General features: G+C 43.9%; 2 protein-coding genes and 1 non-coding gene across 3 annotated transcripts; all 3 read left to right on the top strand.

The window, feature by feature from the left end:
* Positions 1-305: 305 nt before the first annotated feature.
* LOC311373200 (extracellular serine/threonine protein kinase FAM20C-like) lies at positions 306-7580 on the top strand (the record flags this gene model as incomplete). The annotated part of the gene is made up of 8 exons (XM_084490026.1): positions 306-398; positions 3906-4021; positions 4323-4503; positions 5135-5244; positions 5571-5652; positions 6220-6279; positions 7173-7323; positions 7444-7580. Coding segments are annotated over 8 exons (898 nt in total), but the record flags the coding sequence as incomplete, so codon positions are not given.
* On the top strand, positions 3531-3603 carry AC3HAE_043057 (transfer RNA arginine (anticodon CCU)). The gene has a single exon. It is a non-coding gene; the product is annotated as a tRNA-Arg (tRNA).
* Positions 7581-12066: 4486 nt separating the features above from the next.
* Positions 12067-12918, top strand: LOC311373199 (forkhead box protein L3-like; the record flags this gene model as incomplete). Its single annotated transcript, XM_084490025.1, has 2 exons — positions 12067-12173; positions 12750-12918. Coding segments are annotated over 2 exons (276 nt in total), but the record flags the coding sequence as incomplete, so codon positions are not given.
* Positions 12919-12962: the final 44 nt, after the last annotated feature.

The raw sequence follows: 12962 nt of genomic DNA on the forward strand, positions 1-12962 counted from the left end.
AGGGATTATCTCACTTCCAATATCATGGCGACCACAGAAAGTGTCATGCATAAAAGCCTGAATAAATCCATTACAAAAATAGAAGGAGGAAATGTAACACCGTAATGAGGAACCATGTGTTATTCAGCCTCCGTTTTATTGTCTTAACAATAACTCAGTGGCCACACTGATATTCCAGTTAGTCATTCCATTTGGCAGACGACCTCTAACCTCTATGTGTTTTGTGTTTTGTGTTTTGTGTGTGTGTGTGTGTGTGTGTGTGTGTGTGTGTGTGTGTGTGTGTGTGTGTGTGTGTTTCCTTATAGACAGACCCGGGATCAGGAGACGCCGCCAGACTTTTTCTACTTCTCAGACTTCGAGCGACACAACGCTGAGATCGCCGCCTTTCACCTGGACAGGTGAGCTCTACACATACGCACGCACACATACACACACATACACACATGCACGCACACTCACATGCACATGCACGCACACACTACCATGCACACACGCAAACAAATGAGGATCTATGACAAATTCATTGACAATATTATAAATCTTACACAGTGATCAAATTAGAACTGGGATTGGACGTTAAGAGAGAGAGAGACAGAGAGACATAGAGAGATCGATAAAAAAGAGAGAGTGAAAGAGAGCGAGAGCTAGGGAGAGACATAGTGAGGAACTGCTGCTGGACGACTACTGTGAACTCTCTCTCTCTCTCTCTCTCTCTCTCTCTGAACAACTGACAAATACTTTACTGCCCATGGGCTGCCCCACCCTGCTGGGAGGAAAAGGCCCGTCTTAGAGCAGAGCAAACCCCAGGCCGCTTCTCGTTGTTTTGATCAGCGGAAGAGGGCTGCGGCGGCGTCAGGGTTAAAAGGCCAAACCCACGTTGCCTTGGCAACAGTAGGGCATTAAAGAGTGGAGGGATGTGTTGTTATGTTACCAGTTACTCTGGTGACAACTTCCAAAATGCACACACACACGCACACACGCACACACACACACAGCTCTTTAAAGCCACACACATGCGTTCTCAAATGAGGGGTAGTGGTGGTTAGTGTGTTGCAGCCCAGGGGGGAATGACACAACTCAGCAGCTGTGGTGATATCAGCCCTCTCATGATGCAGTCTGCTGCACATCTGGGGTTCACACACACACACACACACACACACACACACACACACACACACACACACAAGCTTGCACACGCACAAGCTCACACACGTACGCATATGCTCACAGACACATATGCTCATAGACACACACATGATCACACACACACACACGTGCACACACACGTGCACACGTATGCTCACACAACAAGACCTCACACACACAATCAAATGCACGCACGCGCACACATATGCTCACACATACACACTAATGCTGATGCTGACTCACCGAATTACACACACACACACACAAACAAATATACACACACACACACACACAAACACACACGCTGAAACACAGAAATATATACACACACACCCTCACTCATAGAAACCCAGAAACAAACACACGCACACACATAAAAACAGTATGAAACGTGTGTGTGTGTGTGTGTGACGCATTGTCACACACACACATACACACACGCACTCACTCACATCCACATGGCGTGTGAGTGTGTGTGTCTTAAAGGGGAGGAGGAGGAAAACCAAAGGCTGAGACGTTCTAAATATAAGGCAGCAGCAGGCCTGACTTCCCTCTCATCGAGTCTGCTCTCAATTAAAGTCTGGCTCCTCCAGCCAGCCTGGTGTTGGGCCCACGGGCCCCGCTGATGCCCAGGGGACCCTGACACGCCACACATATTCACACACACACACACACACACACACACACACACACACACACTGAGTGCACACACACTGAGCGCACACGCACACACACACACACACACATACAAAGAACACACACAGTCACACATGAACAAGCATGCATACACACATATTCACACACACGCACACATAATACACGCATGCATACACATACACACATCTTTAAATACACACACACACATACGGATGTCTACCCACATGCATGCTTTTAAACACAGACATAGATATACACTTTATTAAATGCACACACACACATACACACACACGTTGTGCACACACAATAACACCAACAGAAAGCCGATAATAGCCTTTTCTAAACGCCATAACACAGTGTGTCCTAATTGATATGTATGCTTGCACATATACAAACACAAACCATACACTCTCCAGCAATACACATAAAACCCTTAAAGACACACACACCCACACACGCATACACCAACCCACTCTATCTTGTTATGAACAATTCTCTGCGCGTCATTAATTATGTGGTTCGATTAAAAAAAGACTGCTTTGCTTTGATCTGCCTTGGGAGCAAATTAACCGTTTGGTGAGGACGAATCAGAGCGCAGCAGTGAGAGAGAGAAAAGGAAGAGAGAGAGAGAGAGGGAGACAGAGAGAGAGAGCGACAGAGAGAGAGTTTTGGAGGACTGGGGGAGAAGGAATTTGATTGAAGCTGCCACAGTTCCCTTTGGCATGGCAGCACGCCCGGGCTCAGCAGGACAGTATGCTCTGTAAGTCGGCCTGGCTGCCTGTATGTCTGCACGTCTGTATCTCTTATCTTGTTTTTCCTACGGGCATGTCTCTCACACATCTGTGTTATTAGCAGAGATTCAATGCATTCAAAATCAGGTGTCATTGTGGTGATGGAAAATGGGTTTTAGAAAAAGGGTTTTAGTCAGAAGTGAAAAGAAGCACGGCCATTCTAAAACACATTCATGTTCTTCTCAAAGCTACCATCTCTTCCTGTTTATTTATACTCCTTTCTCTCCTCACTCTTTGCAATTACTTGTTTCTCTCTCTCGCTCTCTCTCTCTCACGCTCTCTCGCTCTCTCTCTCTCTCTCTCTCTCTCACGCTCTCTCGCTCTCTCTCTCTCTCTCTCTCTCTCTCTCTCTCTCCCTCCCTCTCCCTCTCTCTCTCTCTCTCTTGCATCTGGCTCTATTTTCTGTCACCTGTCTCAGGTCCTGGCCATCAGGTTTAGTCAGAGCAGTGCATTGCTAAAGTGCTGTGGCTGTTAAACCAAGGTGGTACTTACAGTAGTTACCAACACAGACACAAACACACACACACATGCCTGCCCACACACAAGCATGCCCACATACATATATAAACACACATACATATACACACTGTGGCAGACAGGATATCATTTGCAGTATTTGACACTGACTGCTTGAGACAACCTTCCTATTGTTCTCTCTACTCTTTCCTGTTTTCATTAAATAACCTCAACTGATTGTTATAAATGATATATATATATATACATATGAATGAGCAATTTTCTTGCAAACTGTTATAATACATACAACATAATGACCTGAAATTCACTGTTTTAGTCTATGTCCTGTTTGATCAACCTCATTTATAGCAAAAACAAATATGCCCTTGCACTAGACCGCCCTCTGGTGGTGAAATACTGCAAGCACATTATAATAATGCTCAGAACGTGGTTGCCCTCATTCACTACTCACCACGTGTAGCCCCAGTGGCCTAATGGATAAGGCACTGGCCTCCTAAGCCAGGGATTGTGGGTTCGAGTCCCGTCTGGGGTGGATTGTATTTTTACCCACAGGTTCATGAGTCATTTAACCAGAAGCTGTCAAAATGGATTAACCATTCGAATATAATCTGCTATAATAGAAAGTTAACTTTCCACAACCATACCAAACAATATTCCTCCATCTCCCCTCTCCATAAAATACCAAAAAATAAAAAGTGAGATTAGACAAATATGAGATTAGTTCAATAGGGTTGAACAACAAAACAACATATTGTTTTGCTCTATTTTGACGTCAACGCAGACCTAGTTGTGTGTACATAGTCCCTATATGTGTGTTCTTTTGGCCGTTCTCAGGATCCTGGACTTCCGGCGGGTTCCCCCGGTGGCGGGCCGTCTGGTCAACATGACCAAGGAGATCAAGGACATCACCAAGGACAAGAAGCTGTGGAGGACCTTTTTCATCTCACCAGGTACTGCAGGACCACTGTATTATTTAGCATTAAATATACATTTATGGTAATTTTATTGTTTTATTTTTATATTTTTTTATTGAAGTTTTATTTATTTATATAAAAAGATTTTGTTTTATTATTAATTACTGTCTTTTTTACTCTGTTATGGCCAAAAACGTTGCAGGATTAAATAAGTACACCCCCGCCCCCCCACCCCCCCCACCCCCCCAACTAGCTCTGCCTCTACTTGAATGTTGAACGATTTTCCTCAAATTATTTTGGGAGTAGAAACCCTTTTGTTTCCTCTCTGATTCCCTAGCCAACAACATCTGCTTCTACGGGGAGTGCTCCTACTACTGCTCCACGGAGCACGCTCTGTGTGGGAAGCCCGACCAGATAGAGGGCTCCCTGGCCGCCTTCCTGCCCGACCTGGCCCTGGCCAAGAGGAAGACCTGGAGGAACCCCTGGAGGAGGTCCTACCACAAACGCAAGAAGGCAGAGTAAGCCCCAGCCTTCCCACCCCAGTTTGATTTTCTTCAAATTGATGCCTAATTGAAGCATAATGACACCTTTAAAATCAAGTGTTCAACTGTTATGATCTTTTTGTTTTTATTTGGTCTTTTCGATACATTTATTTGAAATAGTTTAAACGTGCTAAACTCGTTGTTGTCGTGTTGTTCTAAGCTCCTTGTTGTTTTAAGTTGCTAAATACCTTGTTGTTGTGTTGTTTAGAGGTGCTAAACTCCTTGTCGTCGTCTTGTTTTAAGGTGCTAAATACCTTGTTGTTGTGTTGTTTAGAGGTGCTAAACTCCTTGTTGTCGTGTTGTTTTAAGGTGCTAAATACCTTGTTGTTGTTGTGTTGTTTAGAGGTGCTAAACTCCTTGTTGTCGTCTTGTTTTAAGTTGCTAAATAACTTGTTGTTGTGTTGTTTAGAGGTGCTAAACTCGTTGTCGTGTTGTTCTAAGCTCCTTGTTGTTTTAAGTTGCTAAATACCTTGTTGTTGTGTTGTTTAGAGGTGCTAAACTCCTTGTTGTCGTGTTGTTCTAAGCTCCTTGTTGTTTTAAGTTGCTAAATACCTTGTTGTTGTGTTGTTTAGAGGTGCTAAACTCCTTGTTGTCGTCTTGTTTTAAGGTGGGAGGTGGATCCAGACTACTGTGAGGAGGTGAAACAGACGCCCCCCTACGACAGCGGGACACGACTGTTGGACATCATGGACATGACCGTGTTCGACTTCCTCATGGGTGGGTGGGGCTAAGAGGACATGTTGACCAATGAGAATGCAGGCCAAACTCCAGTTCCTGACACACATGTGCATCTGCACCATGTACAATATGAGGGTTTGAACATTTTAAATATGATTTGTTACCTGGTATAGCAGGAACTGGAAGTAATGTAATGTAACATTCATTATAATAAAGCAATACTAATAATCCAAATATATTTATTTATCCTACCATAGATATATTTCTATATCTTTCATAAATCAACACTTTACCAACACAAACACACACAGACACACACATAGTTACTGTCACAATGTCACAATGACAGTATCTTTTCTTTGCAGGAAACATGGACCGCCACCATTATGAGACGTTTGAGAAGTTTGGAAACGAGACCTTCATCATCCACCTGGACAACGGCAGAGGGTAGAGGGCGCTGTTGTGCCGATACATTCACCAGTTAAAATGCGAAATTCGCTTTTGGGTCAATTGGGTGAATTAAGATGTTAATTTCCAAATCTGTCCAGCAGAGGGCAGAACAGTCACATATATCTAGCTAGTACACAGCTGTTAGACAGGGTTTGAGTTTGCTCTGCAGAAGGGTCTGGAGAAGAGCAATACATTTCTTTCTAGTTTCGATACGTTTTTGCAGGAGCCAATCACCAAGCTGGCTTTTCCCCGTGGCGCGCTATTGGCTGATTAACACAATGACGACAGGGAAGCAACGGCAAGCAGCCAATTGCGTACACAGTCAATTTAACTCCGCCCGTTGATCACGCCTCTTGTGCTGAAGAAAATGACAGCAGCTTCCCCAGACCAACGTGCAATCTATGATTGAGCTTGGTCTGGCAATAGCCAGGCTACACAGCTGTACTACTGACCGTAAAAAGTATTAGAAAAACATTTTAAGATTTTACATCAGCGTTCTTGAAGAAAAACAGAGAACAAAAACCTTTATACTGATAGTCATATCTGTGTCCTCTTCCTTCGCAGGTTTGGAAAGCATTCTCACGATGAGGTCTCGATCCTGGTGCCGTTGAGCCAGTGCTGCAGGTGAGAAGCTCTATGTTTGCACTGTCCGTTCCTACATCTCCTGAGAGTCAAATAGATCAGCTGACATAGGTAATGTCCATATAACTGGGCATCCTTGTTTCTTGGAAGGCCACTAGTTTAGTTGTAATCGATGATACTTTGGTTGAATGAATAAAACACAGATTGGGTTTTATCTGCTGCAGAATCAGTAGTGTCCTGCAGTAGAATACCGAAAGCCTCTTCTTTGTCTGCAAACCATACAGGTGCAATGTGTATGATTTGGCGGAATTAAGAATACAGGGACAGTAAACTCACACACAGCATCTAAAACATTAGATTTTATGAAGAAAAAAGCAACTAAAGTTTTCGTATTCCCCCAAAAAAACGAATAAAGGAAGCTTAGGATAAATAAGTACAAAAGAAAAGACAAAATGTTCTTGATTTGAAGAATAAAAGTTGTACACAAGTTGTTGTAACAAAAAGGATTAAACATGCAGACACGATATTATGAATCCAGAACAGTGAGTCCAGAATCAAGGTGGATCCAGATCCAGCAGTTCTGGTTCTCATGGCGCTGAACCTGTCTCTCTGTTCCTGACCCTGTCTCCCTGTTCCTGACCCTGTCTCCCTGTTACTGACCCTGTCTCTCTGTTCCTGACCCTGTCTCCCTGTTACTGACCCTGTCTCCCTGTTCCTGAACCTGTCTCCCTGTCTCCCTGTTCCTGACCCTGTCTCCCTGTTCCTGAACCTGTCTCCCTGTTCCTGACCCTGTCTCCCTGTTCCTGAACCTGTCTCCCTGTTCCTGAACCTGTCTCTCTGTTCCTGACCCTGTCTCCCTGTTACTGACCCTGTCTCCCTGTTCCTGAACCTGTCTCCCTGTTCCTGACCCTGTCTCCCTGTTCCTCGCCGCCCAGGGTGAAGAAGTCCACCCACCTGCGTCTGCAGCTGCTGGCCAAGCAGGAGTACCTGCTGTCCTCTATGATGGCTCAGTCCCTGCTGCGGGACCACCTCACCCCCATCCTCATCCAGCCCCACCTGGACGCCATGGACCGCCGCCTCCGCCAGGTGTGTGTGTGTTTGTGTGTAACCCTAGACCTTGAATTAACTCCTATGTATATAGAGCTAATCCCACTGAACTTCACTGTGTTGCTGATCGGTGACGCCTTGGTCCTTGCTGCTGTTCAGGTGCTGACCGTGGTGGCCGACTGCATCGAGAAGGAGGGCTACAGCAACGTGGTGGCGGACGACCTCCAGGGCGAGCCAGCGCACACATCCCCCAGACAGAGGTAGCTGGCCGGGGAGGCGCATGCTTGGAAGGACCTGAACCTCCTGGAGATATGGGACCCGGAACAGACTTTTGATTTCCTCCTCTGATCGGCTGTGGATAGAGAGAGAGACACACAGAGAGTGAGAGAGAGAGAGAGTCAGAGTCTCTCTGATACAAACACACAAAGTGTAAAGACTTGATGAACAAGCAGCTGGTGTACGGAATGAGGCCCTCTTGGGAAGTTGACGGGACAACACACAGCATCGGACCCTACCGCATCACCTTAAAGAAACCCCTCCCCCACTCTGACGCTAGCATAGCAGGCTAGCATAGCAGGCTAGTGTAGAAGGCTAGCTATTGCCCCCAGCCCCCATACAGCAGCGCTACCAAACAGTGAAAGAATGAACGATTCTTGGGAGGCTACCCTTTTCTCCTTGTCTGGATAAGGACCTAAAAAGGAGAAAACACACACACACACACACACACACACACACACACACACACACACACACACACACACACACACACACACACACACACACACACAACTCACACACACACAACACTCAGCCCCCTGAAACTGAGATAAGTGTTTAATGTGTTGTAGTGTTTCAAGTTGGATGACTATTAAGAGAAAAATTACATTGGTTTAAATATATTGTGTTGATTTTCTGCCTTTTTTCTTTTTTTTTTGCACAAGATTATTTTTTATTATCAAGTTATTATTTTACTTACTTATTTTCTTTGGCAGTTGGGATATACATATTTGATTGGAGTGCCGGTTTACTCCTGGATTGTTAAAGTTTAATTTTCCTGTCTAATGATCACTGCCCTTTGGAGATTATTTATTGTAGTTCATATTTATTATTTAAAATTAGCGATACAAAACGTCAATCATCTATTTGTTGTTTTGGGATTGAATGGGTGAATTGGGAAAATAACAGGAATTCACTTCCAAACCTGTCCAGCAGAGGGCGGAAAAGGCATGTATGGAGCCATACAGTACATCTAGCTGTACTACTGAAGAAGACAACCTTTCTTGAAATTGTCCCCACTTACATCAAAGATTGTGGGTTTTGCTGTTTCCAAATCACATTTACATTTTAACCGGGGAAAAATTCCTAACGCATATCTGTTATTCTAATTATGACATCCAGTTGCTTGCCAACGTGTTTACATCGGTTGTGTTTACAACATTTTAGTTGTTTTTAATGTTATTTCATTACATTTACATTACATTCCAGGTTATATGGAAAGTTAGATCACCAAGATTGTGGTACCAAAAGGCAAAATGAAACATTTTGTTTATAATTTTATAGATTTTTTGTTTTCATTTTTTTGGGGAGAATATTTGTTAATTTTATAAAAGTATGTTTGGCGTCCAAATGTTGGTGTTATGGAGAGATTAAAAAACGGGGGTAAATATTGATGCTTTCTTACTGAGAGATTATGGGAAAAACTCAAAAACAGTGGAAGGTTCCGTTAGTGGGTGAAAGTTAATATATACAGTAGGAAAATCTAGTGCCTGTGCAATGATAGAAATACTTGAATGTGTGGTTTATTGAACAAAGGGTTTTGAGGATGTCACAAGACATAGTCCCAGAGGTCTCCCTATATAGCTATGTGTACGCTGATACCATTTATTCCATACATACTTTTCCATGGTTCCCGTGTTGGTATGGTGTGTGTGTGTGTGTGTGTGTGTGTGTGTGTGTGTGTGTGTGTGTGTGTGTGTGTGTGTGTGTGTGTGTGTGTGTGTGTGTGTGTGTGTGTGTGTGTGTGTGTGTGTGCATGTGCTTATCTGTGTGTATGTGTGTGTGTGTGTGTGTGTGTGTGTGTGTGTGCGTGGGTGGGTGTGTGTGTGAGAGAGAGAGGAAGAGAGAGACTATGGATGAAAAGCTTCTGTTGTTTTTTTAATTGAACTCACTGTCTGTGGCGTTTCTTTGCATCATGGTAAAAGTGCAATAAAACGAAATGTACAGAACAGTCTGAATTACGTGTCAACTTCCTATGTATAATGAATACCTTCGTATTGGAGATTATGAACGGAATCAAAGCATTTAGTCCAATACAGTGCCAGCCTTATGACCTGTTCTACAGCTTCATCATCCTCTTCGTCTTGTCTGTCAATTCAAGAAAAACAACACTCTAATAATATACAATGAATTTAAATTTTACCTTTAACTTTGGGTTGTTTGATTTAATCTATCATTTGTATATTAATATCCATGTCTTGTCCCAGAGAGGATTAAGCTTCTCGGACACCGTCTTAAAGTGTAACGCCACGGTGTGTGCTTACAACATCGCTCACCGCACAACGATGATAGAACACTAAAATCAGAGTTGGCATGGGTCGTAACCATGGGGATAACTCTGAGGTGAGGAGAGGTGTTATCCCTCTTTGAGCCCTTAAAGATTTTTGTTGGAATTCAAGCTGAAACAGGGGGTTCACAACAAACAATAACCCAATCAATGTTGGCATCAGTTGATACTAGGACAGTCAGAGTTAGTGGCTAGATTTCTACGTGAAATATTTGATAATAAATAACTATAAATTGCTTTTTGGTGCCTATACTTTGTTATAACCTATTGGATTATTGTATCCAAAGCGTCTTTTGTTTTACTTTGGAATGATGTTGCAAAAGTCTACAGTGCCCATGCAAACGGCCCTCAGCCTGGCTATTGTACATAAAGATGTTTACAGTTCCCACTGTACCGTTGTGTTTTGATAACCTTTCCCTGGGCGATAGCTCACAGCCCCCGGAAAAGCCATCGCTTGGTTTACATAAACGCATTTATTTACAGAGAGAGAGACAGAGGGAGCGGGCGAGAGAGAAGAAAGAGAGAGAAGGAAGAGAGAAGAGAGAGAGAGAGAGAGAGAGAGAGAGAGAGAGAGAGAGAGAGAGAGAGAGAGAGAGAGAGAGAGAGAGAGAGAGAGAGAGAGGGAGAGAGAGAGAAGGAAGAGAGACAGAGAGAGAGAAGGAAGAGAGAGAAGGAAGAGAGAGAGAGAAGAGAGAGAGAGACGGAAGAGAGATAGAGAAGGAAGAGAGAGAAGGAAGAGAGAAAGAAGGAGGAGAGAGAGAAGGAAGAGAGAGAGGAGAGAAGGAGAGAGAGACTATGAATGGGGGACGCCTGGTCGTTGACAAGCATCAGACACCAGGAGAGGTAATGAGTGCGGCCGGCCGCAGACGGGACGGGAGAGGAAGCATCGTCATGGGAATGAGAGGCGATGATTATCAGATCTGAGTCGGCCCCCGACTCAACTCCTCTCCTCTTTTCTCTGTTCTGTTGTCGTCACTTCTCCGTTCCATTTTGTTTTCTTCTTCCTCTTTCTCCTCTGTTCTCTATTCTTATCATCTCTTGTTCTCTTCTCTTCTGTCTTTCTTCCAAATAGAACAGCCCAATTTACACAATTGTCTGTTATAACTGTTAAAAGGGAGATGTCTACTGGCCACTTAGTGTTAAGTCAAAAAGTTGACCAACTATTTATGGGTAATCACTATACTGTATATCTATTTATTTTCTTATACGTATTTTCTTATATATTCTATATAGATTTTATATTTTTATTTATATTTTTATATTTTTATAAAACGAATGCATTTGAACGGACGGTTGTGTGTGCCTTTCCAATGATTCGGTTGTCTTGTAGAAACAAACAAGGTATTCCGTGTTACTGAGTCGCATCGATTGGGACGCACAAAGCCCTGCTTACAACCACAGCTTATCTCACGCATCGGGGGGGCCACACATGGAGGGGCCCCGCGCGGCCGGAGGCTGTTTCTCCGGTCACTGTCGCCTCACGGGACAACCCCAATTGGCCCGTTAAGGGCCCTTGAAAACACACATCTCCTGTTTTACTCACGGAAGCAATTTATGGCCATTACAGAGCACTTATAGATGGTATCTTAAACTCCTCGTTGTTGACTAAATGTCTGCGCGCCGTGCGCAGGGGGCCCAGAATGGAGAACTCGTTAACCCACTGATATCGAGGGCTATGGAAAAATAAAACAACAAGAATGTCGTCCAGAGCTTGTTTATTGTTATTGGGATTCGATGTTTAACTATACGGCCACTGTATTTAGTGAGACTATAAGGAAAAACAAAAATAAAACACGGACACTCCTCATCAGAAGGACCACCCAGAATCAAAGCGGCCGGGGAGAATGAGTGGATGAGGGGCTGGGTGGGTTGGCAGGGGGGGGTTACTAGTTGATCACGCCCGGGTTCAGACGTTCAGGCAGCAGGGCCAGCGTGTAACAGCTCGGCGGTACCTGGGGACCAACCACTGAGGAGGAGGGGGAGGGGGAAGGAGGGAAGGGAGGGGGGGGCGTCATCAACATCAAGGGGGGACGAAATGAAGTCCTCACACTCACTGGCAGAACCTCAACAAGCAGAAGTAACATGGGAGAGGAGGTTGAAGCTCATTTAATACGTGTTGTTGACCAAGGACACTTTTTTCCAACCAGTTTGGTGTGTGTGTGTGTGTATGTGTGTGTGTGTGTGTGTGTGTGTGTGTGTGTGTGTCTTAAAGTGTAGACATGTTTGATAATTCTCAGTATCCGTACAATTGTTTTAACTATGACGGAGACGGCTACCCGTCCTCCAGCACGGATGAGGAGAAGAAGATGTGCAGGCCCGCTTACAGGTGAGATGCATTCCTTTTTGTTGTATTGATGTTTCTTGTTATTTATATTGAATGTGAAGCTTTGGAATTTTTTGAGATTTTAAACCAAAAATAAATTAGCATTTCAATGAAGAATTTTTTTGAGATTTTAAACCAAAAATAAATCAGCATTTCAATGAAGAAAAACTTAGAATGTCCAAACGCTTTAATGAAGTTCCAGATGGTAATAGGATAGTTTGACGAGGAAGCAATATTCTTTGGCAGAAATCTTCAAACAAATGTTTTTGACCCCAAAAATAAGTGCTTTAAGAAATTATTATTAGAATATATTATTTAAAAATCTTAACTAACCGAAGCAATTAAATACAGTTTGACAGGTGATTTAAAGAACAACTGTATTTGAACTGTGTTTATCTTCTGTTTGTGTTTGTGTGTTTGCCTTCTGTGCGTGTTTGTGTGTCTTCTGTGTGTGTCTTTTCTGTGTGTTTGTGTGGGTGTGGGTGTGTGTGTGTGTGTCTTCAATGTATGTGTTTTTTTGTGTGTCTTATATATGTGTGTGTGTGTGTGTGTGTGTGTGTGTGTGTGTGTGTGTCTCAGTTACATCGCCCTGATAGCCATGGCCATCCAGCAGAGCCCGGAGCAGCGGGTCACCCTGTCAGGGATCTACGAGTTCATCATGCGGCGCTTCCCCTACTACCGCTCCAACCAGCGGGCCTGGCAGAACTCCATCAGACACAACCTGTCCCTCAACAGCTGCTTCATCAAGGTAGGGTGAGGGGGGGGGAGAGGGGGAGAGAGAGAGAGAGAGAG

This window comes from Micromesistius poutassou (genome assembly GCF_964030765.1).
Source record: "Micromesistius poutassou genome assembly, contig: SCAFFOLD_5540, whole genome shotgun sequence".
Lineage (NCBI taxonomy): Eukaryota > Metazoa > Chordata > Actinopteri > Gadiformes > Gadidae > Micromesistius > Micromesistius poutassou.